This window comes from Zingiber officinale, chromosome 9A (assembly GCF_018446385.1).
Source record: "Zingiber officinale cultivar Zhangliang chromosome 9A, Zo_v1.1, whole genome shotgun sequence".
In the NCBI taxonomy this organism is placed as follows: domain Eukaryota; kingdom Viridiplantae; phylum Streptophyta; class Magnoliopsida; order Zingiberales; family Zingiberaceae; genus Zingiber; species Zingiber officinale.
Genome location: NC_056002.1, coordinates 14,974,910 through 14,993,889, shown reverse-complemented (window position 1 = coordinate 14,993,889; position 18,980 = coordinate 14,974,910). Strand labels below are relative to the sequence as shown.

Genomic DNA, 18,980 nt, shown 5'->3' with positions numbered 1-18,980 from the left:
ACCTCGCCGTTCCCGCCGCCTTCACCTTCGCCATCGCCTTCGACTCCAACACCACCCTCCACAAGCTAATGGGCTTAGTACGCTCTCTCGCCTTCTCTCTGTCGTTTTTATGAGCGATTCAAGATGATGATCGTGAATTGGCACCAAACTTGCTCTTACGCCATTGTTACTATGTTCCTTTAAAAAGAAAAAAAAAACCAATGAATCTTTTTGATGGATTTAAGGAAACTCTAGTTTGGTGATGCCCTTATTAGAAAATTGAAACTCTAGGGTTTTGTTTTGATTCAACTAGGGTTTATCAGGGGAAAAAAGGAGCAATTTTGATTTTGGAAAGCAGAAAAATAAACGATTTTGAGAATCATGAATCGACGACAGAGAAGGGGATGGGAATCAACGGGGTAGAGGCATATGGACATGAAGATTCTGGACATAATTACAGAAGCTGGTTAAAAGCTCCTTTGTTCCCTGCGTCTGGGACTCTGGATTAACGAATGGTACGGGGAAAAAAGCCAGCATCTTGCTGAAGATTGGAATTACGGGGAAAGGGGAATAAAATTACCGTTATCATTACTTTCTATAGTTGAAAATTTTCAATTATTAGTTTATTAACAATAAATACCCCTTCCTTCTCTTTCGAGCTTACATTGTTCCATTGTTTGTTGCACACATTGTTGTTCTAAGTGGACAAACATAGGATGGTTTTTTGTTACGAGATGTGACCATATTATTCTAGATTGAAGGTGAGCAGCCCGAACCTTGGCATATCTTTGAAACTACACCTTCGAGATTCAACTAGGGTGTTGGGTATCTCCTACAATTAAACGGGCTCCACTCCACCGCCGTTGAATTGGAACACTAACTCAAAATGCTTATGTCCTTGATTAACAGTAGTTCTCTCACCAAGGTCTCATTAAAGCCCTCATTAGCCTTACAATCGATGTGTGTATTCAGTTCAAGACTTTGATTCAATATAAAATATTGGAGAAAACAAAAGACTGAAAGGAGTTATTTCATTTCTCTTGCGTGACTGTGGATGATAAAAATAAGGAGTGTGCACCTAAATTTGTTGGGAGAATGCTTCATTCAATAAAACCCTTGCAACTGTTAATAGTATCTGTCAAAAGTCAAGTAAAAATAGTTTGGAAAATTTGTGTTTGATAAAACAACCCAACAAGAGTGACTCGGACAGTTTCACTTGTGGTTGAGACTGACTGCAAAATGGCCAAGCAATTGAATGAACTGGATTCCCCTTTGGTTGTTTCTGACATTCCAGGCCCTTAAAACACCATCCATCACACTATGAGAGCTTGCTATATTCGAGATTGTTGCCTTAACTGCACAGAGGGCAATGCTCAGGTGTGGCTAGTGAGTAGCCATTTTGGAAGACTGGATTTGCTTCTTTTAAAAAACTTGCTGAAACCATAGGTGAACTTGTTAGAGAGTATTGCAAAGTCCAAAGTAGGATTCAGTTTGAACAATAAGTACTTTAGAGTGTGATGTGGCTGCCGAGGTGGATGCCTTTGTTGGCCGCCGTTATAGTTGGAAGCAAATTAGTTACCACCTAATTAGTTACTGTTATAGTAGAAATAAATTAGTTATTACCTAATTAGTAAAAAAAATAAATAATGACCTAATTTAACTATCGGTATAGTCGAAACAAATAATGGCCTAATTAACTTTTATATTTTAATTCCTTGTTTCTTTTATGGGTTGGTCTTTCCTGAATCGTGTCATGTTTGACTCCTTATATAGGGAGTGTTATTATTAATAAAGAGGAAGAAGAAAAATTGAGTAATTGGACTCTGTCTAGGGCGAGTCTTTCCCCCTGTTTGACTTATGTATTGGATCTCGACCTGTGACTCGATCCTACACTCAGGACCATAACAAGAGAAATTGAGTAATTGGATTCTGTCTAGGGCGAGTCTTTCCCCCTCCCTCCCCCTTACGTGTTGCATGGCCAAGTATGGATTCGGATCTTGACCTATGACTCGATCCTGCACTCAGAACCATAACAACTTGGTATCAGAGCTGATTATGGGTGACACGGATTCTATCACATCCAAACTTATGCCTTCATGGAAAGATTGATCTTGCAATAGCAAGTTTTCATAGAGTAGATCGCCTTCCGCCAACGAGGACTAGAGGAGCAGATGGCCGAATTATCCCGTACTATTCAAGAGACAAGACGACAGCCGGTGCCCACCGCAAACAGCCCTACTAGCGTGAAGTGTGGCCTTTCCAAAGTCTCAGAGGTCAGACCTGAACCACCAATTAGTGGCACCCTTGCTCCGCGGTACTTAAAGATGGGTGCAAAAAATCCTTTGTCAACCAAAGAACCATAGAAATCGACAAGGTTAGCCTTGTTGCCTTCCACTTGGTAAGAGAAGCCCAACTTTGGTTGAATCAGATGGAATAGGAAGAGCCAGATATGGAAGTAATTCAAAAACCATTGTCATATCCGCTTTAAGCCGCCTATGAGCAACAACCCTCTGGAAGAACTAGCAAATCTGAAATAGACAGACTCGGTAGAAGACTACCAGCGACAGTTCCAGTCCCACCTCGCCCGGACCTCGAACATCCGACCACAACAACAGGTTGACTTGTTCACTATAGGGCTAGTCGAAGATCTCTGTGTCAACATCGAACTGCAAAAGCCTAAAAATCTAGACATTGCAATGAATATGGCCAGGGCATTAGAACGGAAGCAGTGCTTCCATCAAGGCGGGGGGCTACTGTGCACGAATTGGGGCGGGATCACAACCAAGCTCAACTCCAGTAGTAGAGGCCCTCCTTTGGTGAAGACCAAGACAACGGGGAACATCAGCAAGGAGACTCCACCTGCTTCATTCTTCTAGCGTCTGACCCGCGCCGATATGGTAGAACGGAGAGCCAAGGGCCTCTGTTTTAACTGTGATGAGTCATACTCCACGGGTCACAAGTGTAAATGCTTGTTTTGGATTGAAGTGCCTAATGATGATAGGGAAGGTGAGGAAGAGGGGGAAGTGGATTCGGAAATTTCCCTCCATGCTATTAGTGGCGTTATACCCCGCTTTCGAGCTTGAGGACAAGCTCAGCCTCAAGGAGGGGAGTGATGATGTGGACGCCAAGGTGGATGCCTTTGTTGGACGCCGCTATAGTTGGAAGCAAATTAGTTATTGCCTAATTAGCTACTATTATAGCAGAAATTTATTAGCTATTGCCTAATTAATAGAAAATAAATAATGGTCTAATTTAACTATTGCTATAGTAGAAACAAATAGGCCTAATTAGCTTTTCTATTTTGACTCCTTATTTCCTTTATGGGTTAGTCTTTCCTGAATCGTGTCATGTTTGACTCCTTATATAAGGAGTGTTATTATTAATAAAGAGGAAGAAGAAAAATTGAGTAATTGCACTCTGTCTAGGATGAGCCTTTCCCTCTTCCCCTTTACGTGTTGCATGATCAAGTACGAATCCGAATCTCGACCTGTGACTCGATCCGGCACTTAGGACCATAACAGTGTGGTACATAGTAACCTTCTTGCATTGTGCCAAAAAAAAACTCAATTACTAGGAAAAAGGTACATTTTTAAACAAAACAAAGTGAAATAGTCAAATTATTTAGTTGACGCTGGAGTTCTTCTGCAAAGATTTTCATACTACAGAACAGAACTATCAAGATAAATTACTGTTGAATTTATCTTAACTATGTTTATCAAACCCAAGATGTCATAATGTAAGCAAAGATCTGATTTGATGATTCCATTCTTGGAAATAGTCTATTTTTTTTTGTTTGGCATTAGGAGAAAATCTAGTGATATTGCAGCTTTATCTCTACAATATTTTGTCAAATTTTCTGATTGATGGATGCAGCCTCCACGAACGTATACTTGAGACTATCAATTATCTATTCATTAACTGCGAATTGGCTGAAATTGCTCAGAATCATCTAATCATTAACCCAAGGATTATCTTAGATTGCCTTAAATTATTAAACTTTTGTTTTTATATTTTGATGAATGCGATAATTATTTGTTTCCGAGGTTTTATGATTGTGATTATATTTTATGTATATGCCTATGCATTAGTTACTTCTTTCTCTCTTATCTTTACTCGTGCAGCATTCCTACGTGAATTATCCACAAGAAGCTCATCGTCCTCCATCACTCGAGGAGCTCAAGGAGATGGCTGGAGAAAACATTCCCAAGAATAACTGACGTACATGTAATAAATATTATCTCAATATGTAAGTTTATGTCGATTCAAATTTCACTCTTCAAATCACTGAAACAGAAGGCGGAGAGCCTACGAAAATATCTTTGGTAAATAAATAATCAGTGGCAACTTTGGGATATGAAAGAAATACCAAGAACATAGCAACTTCACTGTTTCCGTTAATGTATTTCGATAACTCTTTGCTGATATATCTGTCATTGTTGTGCATTATGCAGTGTCGAGAATAAGTGAGCCCATGTAAGTATATTCTTTGTTACAATTTGCATGGCTGGCGAACAAGCCAGCAAATTGTATCAAATTGAAAGATTTAAGAACAAGCAGAAGGAAATAGATACTTAGCTTACTGGTTGAGTTTGATGTAATAAGTAATAACACTAGTGAGAAAGCTACTGATTGCAGACAACAGGAAAATTGGCTGAGAGACATACAACTTCAGATTAATGCATTAATTATCCACTGTGTGTGTAGAATGGCTTGTACCTAACACACTTGTTTCATTGCTCCTTTTTTTTCTTCATTTTTGTGTGTGTGTGTGTGTTCTAAAAGTCACTAGTTGAATGTCTATGCATGTCAAAAGTTAGATGTTCTTTAATCTAACTTTTGCAACATAGTCCTTTATGAGTTCTAATGTCAACAAAGACACCCTTACCATTAGTCAACAACATTCACAAACTCCTTTTTTCTTTATCTGATTCTATTTTTTTCCATTTGGAAATGCTTTGTGTGATTGGCAAAGAGAAGTGAAAGGGATAGCTTTTATGATAAATTCAGCCAAACAAAAACAAGAATTTTATTATAAATTCCAACGACATTTTCTTCACTTAAATTATTTACAATTGGTTTTTGAAAGTAATGGCTTTTCCATTATATGTCAACTAGTTGTGGCTTATCTCAAGGGTCAAATCAAATGACATGAGAATAAACCTCTCCCTCATCCAAAACCCCACCACTCTAACTTTTGCTCACTTTATGACAAAATAATAAATCAATATTAGATTAAAAAATTATATTTTCTTTATAAATAATAAAGAAACTTTAATTAAAAATATGTATTTTCCAATCATATTTAAATTTAGAAAATCAAGTTTATGAAAATGAAGACTAATAAAAGAACTTTTTTTTTCAAAGTAATTGTATAAACAATGCTCAAAATGACTCTATATAAGCATCTAAATATGTATTTTATTGTTTAAATTATTACTTTAAATTACTTAGAAAGAGTATTTTAATAATAAAATAAAAACATTGTGGGCATTTTGTTTTTTTTATTGTTTTTATTTTTGCTTGTAATTTGCAACACGAAACAGCCTTTGCTCTGCAGCAAAACAGCACGCTGTTTTACCAAGAAATGAGGCCCCGGCACCAAAATTAAGCGTTGCAATCTGTGTTCCGATTCCTCTCTTCCATTTCGCTCGATCTATTTTGGGTTGGCGACGCAGGAACTCGCAAAAAGATCCAATCTTTTCGTCTCCGTCGCTGCGAACCAGGCTGCTCATCTTGTTTCTCCCCCCAAAATCCTGGCTTTCGAGGTTTGTCTGCTAAAAATTCCTCACTGCAATGTGATTCCATGCTGTTTCTCATTAAAAAGTGCTGTGGGTATTTATTTATTTGCCCCTTTTGTTCCGGCAGAGTATGCTCGCAGCTGCTAAAAAATGTTTTCTTTGGTCGGTTTATCGGTTTCTTATGGTAGTTGAGTGCTAGGTTACACAACCTTCTCCTGCTCTTGTCGATTTCTAGTGGAGTTCCAGGTGAATGGTTTTTGGTCCTTGATCGATAGCTGTTGATGTTGTTGCTTTGTTCTCTTATTTGTTCTTCAAATAGGTTTTTACTCCCTTTGTTCAACTCTCTCAAGGGGTTTTTTTTTTTTCTTAGAGAGTAAAGATGTTAATATTTGACTATCAGATCTGTTGCTTAGAGAGTTTTCTTTCTTTTATAAATCTTACACTTTGTAGAAATGAACAAAACTGATACATTATATTTACTTTCCATCAGGTTAAGAAAGAAAGAAAAAAACATGTTTTTCAAAACATAGTGGAGCAAGATTGAAGATTTTGAAGGAATAGTTAATTTTGTTGTTTGCTACTTTGTGATTGATCAACCTTGATCCATCAAGTTTGAGTATATGGATTTCAAAGAAGGCGATAGAGTGGAGGTTTGCCAAAGAAAAGGAGAGCAGTTTGGTTCTTGGTTCACTGCTAAGGTTTCATCTGTGGATGGAGACTTTTGCACTGTAAAGTATGAGCTATTTCTCACATTTGACGGGAAGCCTGTGGTAGAAACTGTCAATAAGGAGGATATACGATCTTGCGTGCCGGTTGCACTATCGAGTTGCAAAGATAGATGGATTGCCAGAGACATAGTTGAGGTTTTTGATGCATTCTCTTGGAGGGTTGGGAAGATTGTGAAAATTCTAAAGGGTGATCGTGTGGTGATCAAACTCTTTGGCTCGATACAACTTCGACAGTACTCTGTGTCTGATCTAAGAGTTCCTCAAGTTTGGCAGAAGAACCAACTGAATCTGGCTGACACGGTAAAAGACATTCAAAAATTGTTTTTTGTGATTTAATTTTTCTTTTTATGTCTATTTCTGATTATTTGTCCATGTGTGATGCATGTCAAGAAACGGCACCAAAGAAGTTAGTGCTCTTCTATACTCCGACTTATGCGTTTATGTGAATGAAAATTGGATGAAAAATAGAGAAATAGAAATAGAATCATCAACTTCTCTTATTTACTAGGGAGGAAAGCAGGAGTATTAAGGTCATTGAATTCCACTACTTAATTTCCATCCTAACCTTGTAGAAATGGACGAATACTAAATTTAAGCATCTATCCTTTCAATTCCGATCTAGTAATAAAGATAAATGTAGTGTGGAAATCATATAAAATATTTCATTTATCTTTCTTTTTGCATAAACTGTTTTAAAGGTTGCATTCAATGTATAACAGAACCTGGAGATTGGTCTATCTTCAGATACTTGTTTTCAGATGTCTGATTAATGGTTCTTCCATTTAGGCAAATAGGAAGAAGGAAGTGGCATGCGATTACACACCATTTGAATTCCATTCTGCAAGAAAACAAGATTTTGGCACAAATCGGGGCATTGTAAAGCAAGACACAAGTTGTTTGAGAGTAAAACACAAGCGTGTCGGCGGCAATTCTATTAGAAATTTGAAGAGGAATCTTGACTCCTGCTGCAGGTTTTCTTCTGCTGATCTGAATAGAATAACTGACAAGAAACAGAAATGGAGTAGAAGAGTACTTCCCAAAGAGGTTGATGGCCTTTCTTTCCCTAAAGATATGATTTCTGGGCATTTTCGGCATGTATTCAGCAGAGGTACAATTGCCAGAAATGCTATGGGAGACAGGAGCGAAGATGCGATGAACTCATTGTCAATACCTCTGATGGTTAGTGAAGAAGAAGATGATGAATGTTCAGTTGCAAGTTGTAGTAGCGGTAAAGAGGCCCTGGCGCACTCTCATCAGAATGGACACTTGAAGGGTAACAAATTCACTAGTAGGGATGATGCCATGTCATCATGTTCATTGAAACGCATGAAAGAGTTTCAATCCGAGTACAGAGATGGACTTGCTGCCAATGTCCACGAATTAGAGCTACACGCATACCGGTCCACGGTGCAAGCCTTTCATGCATCGGGTCCTCTCAGTTGGGAGCAGGAGTCGCTTCTAACAAATCTTCGTCTCTCGCTAAATATCTCGAACGAAGAACATTTACTTCACTTGAGGCATCTGCTATCTGCATGACTTCTTTGTTCAGAAATGGTAGCTTGTAGGGAAATCCTAACCTTCTTCGAAGAACACCACAGGAACTAGAATTTACGTAGATCTCATTACTTGCAAAGAGAGGATGAGGTGATTCTAGGAAAGCAAATTTTTCTACTCCTGTGGTAATTTGTAAATATTTGGGAAGATATTTAGTTTTCTTGCAATAAACCAGCACAAATGAATTTTTTTCGACAAAGGAAATAAAAACATTTCTGCTGCTGTTCTTTCTTGAGTTTAGTTTGATTGCATAGTTATAAAATCTAAAGTGGAAACTATGTTTGGAGTTTCGGATTACTAGTTTAGATTCTATGAAGTCGAACAATGACATTAGTTACTGGTGAAAGTGAGGAAGATACTCATATCCATTATAAAGATGGCAGCTTCAGTAATGAAAGAGTTCAACTACATAACACAACACGACAGATGGAGAAGATTCAGATTCATGCCATTTCCATGCCTCCATGTTTGACCTTTGGAAACCCTGCAACTGCTCGATTCGAATTCGAGAACTCTGCGGACCTCCTTCTCAGGATCTGCCTCATGCCCTCAGCCACACTGACTGCAGGGTTGGCATTAGATTTAGAGCAGAAGAACATGTGCTCCCTTATGGCTTCCTGCACCCCACCACCATTGCTTGTGCTCTTCCTCCTCCTCCTGCTGCTACTGCTACTCGAGTCCTCATCTCTCACCGCCTCGGAGCATAGCCCACACAGCCACTTGCCCTCGAAGGCAGCCCTCACCCTGCATATGTAGCCTTCAGTGCAGTCCTCACTCAGGCCACAGCACTCACATTTCACTGACTCAACCTCCATTGCACTGTAGTGAATGACTGGAATGTGATGATCGCGTATAAATATGCATGGTGAAAGGATATTAATGGCAGGAGATCAGGTTGCACTGGATTTGGGGAATTGACTTTGAAATGGAGAATTATTTGCCACTTCTGCAGGGCATTCATCCCTTTTCTTTGCTGACTTTAATCCTCTCATTTTGGTCGAGTGATGAAGACTAGATTTGGTCGAATGATAAACGATCTGATAACTGCTATCCAACTTGGAGAGTGATCGATGCAGAATATTCAACAACTTTGACACAAACTTCTTCGCAACTTGTCGATATCTGAATGGATGAAACAAAAATATCTCAACCATTAATGAGTTTACCGTCATGAGAATCAAAAGGTAAACCGGCAGATGAACGTCTAATTTCTACAGATGTTCTTGTCAACAAGGAAATTCCACAACCTCAAAGGGAACTTTATCCGTAAGATTGCAGCTTTGATTGTCTAGTTTTAATTGTGCAGTTATGATAGAAGAATTCCCTGATCACAAAGGAACTATTTCATTGATATCCAATTGCTAAGCATTATCTGAATATTGTAGGAAGGGAATTAAGTAGCCGATAAAAAGTGCATTCCTTTCTGAAATATCTGAAACTTTGATGTATGACTGTAAGAAAGGGAATTTAAGGAACAATTACTCCTAAAATAGCAATACAAGATCTGATAATTAACTCTTGATAACAAAATATGTAAGATTGGAGAATAAAGAATGCTCCAACACCATTCAGTAATGTTCAAATTGAAGGATTTTTGTCTCAGATTATAAGATCTTTAAATTTCAGGAATAAAGAATGCTCCGCCACATCTAGATGTAAGAAATATATTACTTCTATTAATGATAACTGTTAGATCAAACAATAATATTCAAAGAGTCTGCGATTACCTTGAACTTGTTCCAAAGTCTGTTCCATCTCCTTTCATGCGCACAGACCACCAACGAGTAATATCACCCTTCCAAGAAATCAAAATCTAGTTACTTTTTCCGGAAAGAACATGCAGAAGTTCTGAGGAATTACTGAGACTTTGTGGATTCCTTTGATGGAAAGGAAATTATCTACAAAAAAGAAAAGATGAACCGGATTGAATTCATCCAATGATGATGCCTTCTGCACATGTGAGTTTCCCCCAAGAAAATGTACAAGTCAAGATAGTTATCCTAAGTTTTTGAATTCAGAATTCAAGTGAAAGCAAGTGTGTATAACATGTAGCATAATTTCTTGAATGTTAGATTAACACTATCATAATTGATCACCACTATTACTTTTATTTTCTTACTTAGGAGCATTGATCGACACAATACAGTAGTATTGAGTTGTATCTGATTATATACACAATTAAGTTGAAACAACAAATTATTGCAGCTTGGTTGAGCTTGAGATCCAAATAAGCAAAGTAATTGAAGTAGGTGCATAAAATCAAACATAACATGCTTAACATAGAGCACTTAAATAAATATTATGCAACTGTGGCATTGGAGTAAATGGTGAAGCAGTTCCACTATGTCTGAAAGGATAACTTATGGGGTATCTGCCCTAACACTGTGGGAGAGATCAAGTACACATTTTGCGCTATTGGGAATTGTTCTGCAATTGTGACATTGTACCAGGCAAATGGTGTGCATTCTTTCACTTAAATCATCACAAAAGGTACAGGAAATCATAAAGACGATTCAGATCACAACACATCAAGCATTAGTTTAGATATTGACATGCAGACTGCAGTGCCACTGAATCAAACCTTAGTTTAGTTTTGTGGAAAAATATTGAAGGTGGAAACTTTTGCAGAGTCACTGTCTCAGGCATGTGAGTATCTTAGACACGATCTGAGCAAAGTGGAAGGAAAGGACTATGATCGTTCATATTCTAATCAATGATCTGTGGAGGAGCAATTAAAATGCTGCTATTTGCTTGCCAAAGCCAGAGAATGCACGTGAGGAGTGCTTTGTTATGAGATACAAGGATACAATTTAGGCCGGACAATGGTGAAAACGACCAAATTCTTCAGTCTTTTAAATTTTATAAATTAACAGGTGAATTTCTCTAATAATCAATTGATCTAAAACTACTGAATTGAGAAATCATCCGCTGTGAGCATTAAGCACTTTTTGATTTACTCTGTGATTAAGAAAAAACTTTCGTGAGATGAGATCAATGATCTCAGAATTAGTCGATCCCAAGATTAGTCTACTTAAGCTTGTCAATTAGAAAAAATTACAATTTATGATTCAAGGGTTTATTTTTTTATTAATAAATATTATATTCTAAGATTTGTTTACAAATAATTCAAACAATTAACTTACAACAACTGAAGGAGAACACCAATTGTTCTACATTTATTTTGATTTAATCACACTGCCAAATCGACAAACCAATGTGTTTATTTAGTTTAAGCAAAGAGCTAGTAATATTGAAAGATAACAGTAGCAGATCTTTTATAAGATACGATCCGACATCGGCGGCAACCGTCGGAAGAAGTTGAAGCCGGCCGACGGCATGTCGTCCCGGAACCGCGGGTGTCGGAGGTAGTAGAATCCGGCCATCAGAAATAGGGCCTTGAAGGGTACGGAGTAGAGCACCATGGACGACAGTAGGCAGAATCCGGCGAAGATTCCGGTTGCGCGGGGGTCGCGCCAGCCGAGTAGCGCCTCCAGCCGTTCCCCTTGCGCCGCTACGTCACCTAGGAGGGTCTGCGCCCGCCCCGCCAGAGCACGCAGCCGGTCGTACCTGAGCCTCACCACGTCCGCCGGCCGCGACGACGGGAACCCGTCGAACTCCTCGTCGAGCTCGTCCGACCCCACCGCATCCACCTGCGAGAGCCGCGGGTCCATTCCAGCCGGACCCCGCGGCCGCGCCCGGTACCGCCACGTCAGCACGAGGAACAAGTAGAGCGCGGCGGTGGGCAAGATGACCTGCGGGCAGAGCACGGCGGCGACGAGGAGGATATGGACGAGGACTGTCGTGGGCGAGTGGGTCCACGTGCGGACCCCACGCACCCACCGCGCCGCCGCCGCGACGCTGGTCAGACAGCCCACCACGCGGACCCAGTTTGCGCGGCTTCGCCGGACGCTCCACGCGTGCGCGTCGGTGTCGAGCATGTGGTGCACCACCTCGGGGCCCAGCGGCGGCTCCGACCGGGCGAGGCGCGCGGCCACGTGGCGCATCGCGGTGTGCCGGAGTGCGTCCTGCTGCGCCGGTCCCAACGGCCGGACGTAGTGCATCCGCGGCAACATCGGGCTGCCGTATGTCGCCAGGAGGCTGAGCCACGAGGGGCAGCTGAACCGGATAGCCAGCTCGATCTCGCCCATCTTCTTCGCCCCGGCCGGCTGAACCGCCGTTAAGGCATAGGAATTGATGTAAACCCTGTCTGTGTCGAGCGTCGATAGCCGGATGCGGACCTTGCCGATGCGGGCGTCTTTCGCCGGTGCTGGCGTGTTCTCCCCTGTTTTGAAGCGGCCGTTATCGAAGACGCCGATGGTGAGGACGGTGCAGGGATCGAACACGTCCCATGCGTACTGCTCGTTCCACTGCGGATTGAACTGGTCGATAATGGTCCTCGTCCGCGCCCATTTGGGCCCGTATTTGAGCACCACGTAGGCGTCTGTGGATCCACCGGCGCCGCCGGACGTTTTCATAGGGACTAGGTTCGTGGCCCCGAGGACGCCTACTTCCAGCAGGCCGATTGGGGGTTTGGAGAGCTGCTTGGAGGCGGCGCGGACATCGCTAGCCACGTGAGCCGCCTCGTCCAGCACGTGGTACCCACCCTCGAGGCAGATTTTTACATGCAGCCGGCCGGCGTAGGGGCGACCCTCGTCGCCGGCGAGGTTCAGCCACCGGGCGGGTGGTTCAGCGCGGTCGTCCAGCCGGCGGTGGATGGAGGAAAGAGGGACCTTGGCCTGGCCCACCGCCTGGCCGGCAGTCGAGTCCTCGAGGACGACAGTGAGGAATGGCTCGAAGGGCTCGGCAGCGACGAAGACGAGGTCCTCATTCCAGGTTGGATTGGCGGAGCTGGAGCTGGTGACGAGAGGCGCCCGCCCGGTGCGGAAGATTTGCCCACTGAGCTGCCCTTTGACGAGGAGTTCCGTGCTGCCAGCGCCGCCGGGGCGAGGGGACTTGGGATCCACCGGCGGAGGGAAGTGCAGATCTTGCGTCTGGATCACCGTCAGCCGGAGGTACCAGAGCTTAGGCGAAAGGTAGGCCTTGGAGCGAGTGTGCACGTTGAGGCCGCCGGAATCTGACTGCCACGCCTCTTGGAACGCCTCGTCCACCTGGGTGCCGATCCACACGGCGAGCATGACGTCGACGTCATGCTCACCCTCGAGGGTGTACCACTGCGGCGCTAACGGAGAATCCGGTGGCGATCGCTTCGGGATCTCGATAAGGTCAAAGGACACGGAGCCGAGGTTGACGTCCTCGCCGCCGGCGGTTTTGTCGTCGCCCTCTTTAGCCTTCTCCTCGTAGACGGACACCTCCAAGGCCATGGAGTTGAGGCTCCCCTTACGGAAGGCGAAGACCTGGTCCCAGTCCTTCGATTTAGCGGTCCGCGTCCGCACGCTGTGGCTGCCGATGACCACCTGAGCGTGGACCGGCCTATCGGCTGCGCCGTCGTGCTTCACTTTGAGGACACGGACGAAGAGGTAGGGAACGCGGGCCACGAGGTCGTACGAGCTGGAGGAGGCCCGCTCGCCGGCGAAAGGGCGAATCTCGAGGTCGCTGAGGCCGGAAGGATGCTGCTCCTTGGTCGCCGCCGGGGTGGGCGGCGGCGTCGGCCCCGGTGAAGGCGGCGGATTTGGTGTCTCCTCTTTGGTTTTAGCGGCCTCACTGGTCGCCTCCTTGGGTTTCTCTGGTTGTTTCTTCTTCTCGTCTTTGGAAGCAGAGGCCTTCTCCTCTGGTTTAGCCTCTTCGGGCTTATTTGCCTCCTCTGTCTTCTTCTCCTCCTCCGGTTTCTTCTCTTCTTCGGTAGTTTTTTCCTCCTCTGCCGCCGGCCCACCCTCCGTCTTAGCCTCCGGCACCAGAGGAGGATCCTCGTCGACGTAGCTCACCCGGACGCCGATCTCGCCCTTCACCTGCGAGAAAACACTCCGCTTCTCCAACGGATAGTAAACCAGAGTCTCCGACCCGGCCTTCGCGAAGCTGAGGCCGGAGATCCTCACCTTCCCCAAAAACGTGTTCCGCCTTCCGCCCTTCTTGTCGTTGTAGACGTTGAGCTCGAGCGTCTCGCTGGCCATCGTCTCCGGATCATGCACCAGGAACTCCAGCTTCTCATCCCACTGGGGATTGAGGTCCCGTGTCCTCGTCTTCGTCCGCCGCCGCTGCCCGTCGAAGTCCACCATCACGTACGCGCTCGCGGTCCCCTGACCATCTTTAGGCATCAAGTTCCGCGCGCTGCACACTTCCACCACCAGCCGCCGGCTGCCTCCCTCCGTCATCCTCTCCAACGATCACTTCAATTATCTCCTCCAAAGATCTTAGCTTTCCGGCGATCGATCCACACTTCCTCCTTCAATTAAAGAAGCAGAGCGTAGAATAAGGAACACAACGCAAGATGAGATTTTTAAAACAATCCGACCGTTAAAAAGAGTAAAGAGAAGTGCGGTGGATGAAAATGATCGAAATAAACGGATCTTAAAAAGGGAATAGGAGCGCGCCACGTCACCGAAAACACAGTCAGGGCCACGTGGAGCCATCTCGTAGTGCAGAACAAGCGACAAACCTGTGTCAGGCCGTGGACGGGATCGGAAATCGAATCGAAAAGCCACCCGGATCGGAACCAAGTAAAGCCCCCTGTATGTTCAGTTAATCTCGGTTGTACCACTGCACGCAACGGTCACGGTTACCGGTCAGCACGTGCCCGGGAAGAGGCGTCGGTGGCAGACATGTAATTTTATGGCATAGCAGGGGCTATTACTGTCTGGCCAAAAAGCGCGGTCGCCGTGAGTTAATGCGGTGCATGAAGATCTTTTTGGATTATATTTTCAGTGCGTTGGATTTATGTGGATTAATATTTATTATTTATTATTTATTATTTATGTTCACATTTTTTTGGTTGTGTTCGACCTTGTTGGTGAATAAACGGATTAATGGACAGTTGGGATGCATGTTCAGTGATCTATCTCTGTGAAAATGAACGTTGAATTTGTTGTGGCATTGATATTTTTGCCTGCAGAACTAATAGTTATTAATAAACATGTCCTTGTACATCTTGCTTTGCTCTGTTTACTTGAGCCGTCGACTTTGTATGAATGCAAGTGAACAGGCTGAAAACAAAAAGTGCTTTATGGTTCAGTGCAGAATTAATTGCATACATTCAATTCAAGTGTAGGGGCTTTGAACTGAAGACATCAACTGAATTTCTTTGCCTTCCTTGTACTTCACAAATAATCCAACACACTGCAACATCTTTTTCTTCTCCGCGGCATTAGCTCTCCGAGAGAAGGTTTCCGAAACTATACTTTGTCATCTAACCTTGCGAGCATGTACATATACACATGCACGCGAACACACACATATACATTCTAAATTATTTCATTTAGCCTAAAGGTGAAGTAAAGCTTCATTTTTTCCTTCTCTAGACTTAAGTTGACTCTTTTGCTAGGCAAGAGGTTGTTTACTTGTGTTGCAAGAGAATTCTAAAACTTATTTGCTTAATGATTGATTTGTGAACTAAAATCTATTATTTTTGTTATTAGCTCAAGTATGCATCTTCTATTCATCGACGGAGGCGGGGCGCGTGAGAGGGTGCGGAAGCACTCCCTTGCTTCTAGAAAAATAAACAAAATTATAATTATGATTATGATTAAAAAATAAAAGATATAATTATAATTTTTTAAACTTATTTAATTTTTTCTCAAAAGTGTCATTAAAAACACCTTTCCTTTTCTTTCTCATTCCTGATCCTTTTCCAGCCGCTTTCCTTTTCTTTGTCGTTCCGATCATTTTTCCAGTAACTTTTTCCAGCAACCGAACATTCTTTTTTCTAAGCCAACCCTTTCTTCTTCAAACCAAAAAATCCTAATCGCGCTAAGAGATCTCATTGTTTCCCCCTCTCCGGTCTCCTCAAACCGTTGCCCTTATATTTGTCGCCCTCTTCACTTCGTCGACGCCTCACACCAGTGACGCCACTATTGTTCGTGGTTCGACTATTCCGTCGACGCCGCTACCATTGTCGACGCCACTGATCCTCCACAACAAGCAAAATCTCTTCAATTTTAGGTGAATCTTGTTCCTTATTTCATTTAATTTATAATTTCATGATTTATACTTGGTAGTACTTTAATTGTTATGTTGATTGCATAAATTAATAATTTTGAGAAATCGACATAGGTTATGGAGAAATTTTTAAAACGAAGTATTGAGTCTTCTAAGAATTCTATGGAAGAAAATAGTAAGAAAAAATATTCTCGTGCTGAATTCAACCCAGATTATGTTGTTAGTGACCCAAGGCTACGCAAACCAATTAATGAATTTGATGTTTCTATTAGAGATCAGATTCGAAGATAATATTTGATTAGAGGACCTTGTTAACCATTTGGTCATAGTTATCCCCAAAGACAATTGGGTAAAGAGCATAGAAGTTTCCAAGTTGCTTGGTTTAAAAAATTTTCATGGTTAGAGTACAACATATCAAAAGATGTAGTTTTTTGTTTTTGGTGTTCTCTTTAAAAATTCTCATAGAGGATGTCGAGTTGGAGATGAGACATTTATTAATTCAGGGATGATTAATTGGAGAAAAACAATGGAAGTATTTAATACACATGTTGGTGGTGTAGCTAGTGCTCACAATGATGCAAGACACAACTTGAGGCTTTTCAAAATCAACGACAAAGTGTATCACATTTGCTACAAGCACAGGGGCATGGAATGGAGGTTGCATATCACACTCGATTAACGACAACTTTAGATGTTACACACTTTCTTTTGAAACAAGGTTTGCCTTTCTGTGGACATGACGAGTCATTGAGTTCCTCAAATAAAGGTAACTTTCTTGAATTGATTGAGTGGTATACCTAATGAAATGATGAGGTTGCCAAGACCATGAATGAAAATGTCCTTGGAACAATCAAATGAAGTATCCAACAGTTCAAAAGGATTTAACACGGGCTTGTGCTGCTGAAGTCACAAATATCATTCTCAATGATATAAAAGATAATATATTTTCTCTTTGATTGATGAGTATTGAGATATTTCAGTCAAAGAACAAATGAGAGTTGTTTTAAGATACGTGAATAAACACGGATATGTTATTGGAAGATTTCTTGCTATTGTACATGTGTCTGATACTTCTGTTATTTCTTTGAAGAAGACTATTGATGAATTGTTTGCAAAACATAAGTTGTGATTATCAAGATTGAAAGATAAGGATACGATGGAGCTTCAAATATGTGAGGTGGGTATAATGGATTGAAGGCTCTCATATTGAAGGAAAATTCATCTGCAAGGTATGTCCATTGTTTTGCTCACCAACTTCAACTAGTTGTTGTTGCAGTTGCTAAAAGCAATCAAATTGTGAGTGATTTCTTCCAATATGTTACTATAATTGTGAATATTACTGGTGCTTCATGCAAAGGGAATTATAAGTTTAGACAACTTGAACATGATAAACTTGTAGAATGTTTGGAGAAAGGAGATATTGTTAGTGGCAAAGGAAAAAAAAATCAGGAAATCAGTTTAAAATAACCAGGGGATACTCGTTGGGGTTCACATTACATGACCATTATCTGTTTGATGTCTACGTGGACTTCTATTTTACAAGTGCTTGAAAATGTGTATAATGATGGTACTAATGATGATAATAGTGGTATCGCCACCAGTTTGATTGATAAGATGGAGAGTTATGAATTTGTGTTTGTAATGCATTTGATGAAATTTTTATTGGGAATTACAAATGAATTGTCACTTACCTTATAACAAAAGGATCAAAACATTGTATTAGCTGTCAGTTTAATCAAGACAATGAAAGTTCGATTACAAAAATTGAGAGAGGAAGGATGGGAGAATTTTGTGGACGTCGTCAACAAATTTTGTAGTAACCATATTATCCTAGTACCGAATATGGAAGAAAATATAAAAACTCATGGTCGCAGCAGACGTAATGGACAAATGATTACTAATTTTCATCACTTTCGTATTGAAATTTTTTGTCAGGTATTATTTTTAAATATTTTATTGAATTTTAATTTTCTAATAATGTTTTTATTCATGTTTTTATTGTTACAATATTGGTTCTTGATATGATGATTCAAGAGATGAATAATCGGTTTTCAGAATCAAGTACGGAGGTACTTACTTGCATTGCTAGCTTAGATGCAAAGGACTTTTTTTCTCAATTTGATATTGGTAAGCTACTCCACCTTGCTGAACTTTATCCGGAGGATTTTTCATTGATTGATCGTGTAATACTTGAGGACCAACTTGAGACTTACATTAAAAATGTACAAGGTGAATATTCTATGATTGAAGATTTGGGAAGTCTTGCTAAAAAGATGGTTGAAACCGGCAAGAATATAATTTTTTCATTGGTATATCGTTTGATCGAGTTAGCATTAGTTTTACCAATTGCAACTGCTTCTGTTGAAAGGGTTTTTTCTGCGATGAAAGTTATCAAGACTAATTTGCGTAATAGGATAGGGGATGAGTGGATGAATGATAGTTTGGTAGTATACATCGAGAAGAATATGTTTGCTACAATTGAAAATAAACAAATTCTACAACATTTTAAACAGATGAACACTCGTAGGATCCAGTTGCCTTCTCTTGTTTGTATGTCTAGATTTGATGCTGGTGGTTCAAGTAGGGGTGTAAATGAGCCGAGCCGCTCGCGAGCGGCTTAGTCAAAGCTCGACTCGAGCTTGAATTTGATCGAACTCGAGCCGAGTTCGAGCCGACTCGTTTAACATTTGAGCTGAGCTTGAGCTCATTTAACACGGGCTCGAGGGCTCGTCGAGCCAGGTTAATTTAATATTTTAACAGTTAAAATTATTATTACTTTTAAAATGAAAAATAAGTTAAGGAGGAGTTTGTGGCTAGAGCATGTCATTTGATATATTTGAGGTCTACGATTTGAATCCTTATTTGAATAGACTTTTAATTTATTTTTCAAGTTAGGCTCGAGTTCTGCTTGAGCTCGAGCTCAGTTCGACTT

At 41.5% G+C, this 18,980-nt stretch overlaps 3 protein-coding genes and 1 long non-coding RNA gene across 5 annotated transcripts; 1 reads left to right on the top strand and 3 right to left on the bottom strand.

The window, feature by feature from the left end:
• Positions 1–5,535: 5,535 nt before the first annotated feature.
• LOC122021262 lies at positions 5,536–8,231 on the top strand. Its single transcript, XM_042579364.1, has 3 exons — positions 5,536–5,744; positions 6,208–6,745; positions 7,232–8,231. Exons 2-3 carry the CDS (start codon positions 6,338–6,340, stop codon positions 7,979–7,981), a joined length of 1,158 nt encoding a protein of 385 aa, XP_042435298.1. The 5' UTR covers positions 5,536–5,744; positions 6,208–6,337; the 3' UTR covers positions 7,982–8,231.
• Positions 8,232–8,442: 211 nt separating this feature from the next.
• Positions 8,443–8,814, bottom strand: LOC122019050. The gene has a single exon (XM_042576558.1). It carries the CDS (start codon positions 8,812–8,814, stop codon positions 8,443–8,445), a length of 372 nt encoding a protein of 123 aa, XP_042432492.1.
• Positions 8,815–10,708, bottom strand: LOC122021263. The gene is made up of 3 exons (XR_006122486.1): positions 10,581–10,708; positions 9,727–9,897; positions 8,815–9,121 (listed from the first exon to the last, which is right to left on the bottom strand). It is a non-coding gene; the product is annotated as an uncharacterized LOC122021263 (long non-coding RNA).
• Positions 10,709–11,074: 366 nt separating this feature from the next.
• On the bottom strand, positions 11,075–14,452 carry LOC122020450 (protein QUIRKY-like). 2 transcript variants are annotated; one of them, XM_042578384.1, is made up of 2 exons: positions 13,867–14,452; positions 11,075–13,812 (listed from the first exon to the last, which is right to left on the bottom strand). In XM_042578384.1, exons 1-2 carry the CDS (start codon positions 14,266–14,268, stop codon positions 11,275–11,277), a joined length of 2,940 nt encoding a protein of 979 aa, XP_042434318.1. In that variant the 5' UTR covers positions 14,269–14,452; the 3' UTR covers positions 11,075–11,274. The 2 variants fall into 2 exon arrangements, with proteins under 2 accessions (XP_042434318.1, XP_042434317.1); XM_042578383.1 differs by having other exon boundaries at positions 11,075–14,449.
• Positions 14,453–18,980: the final 4,528 nt, after the last annotated feature.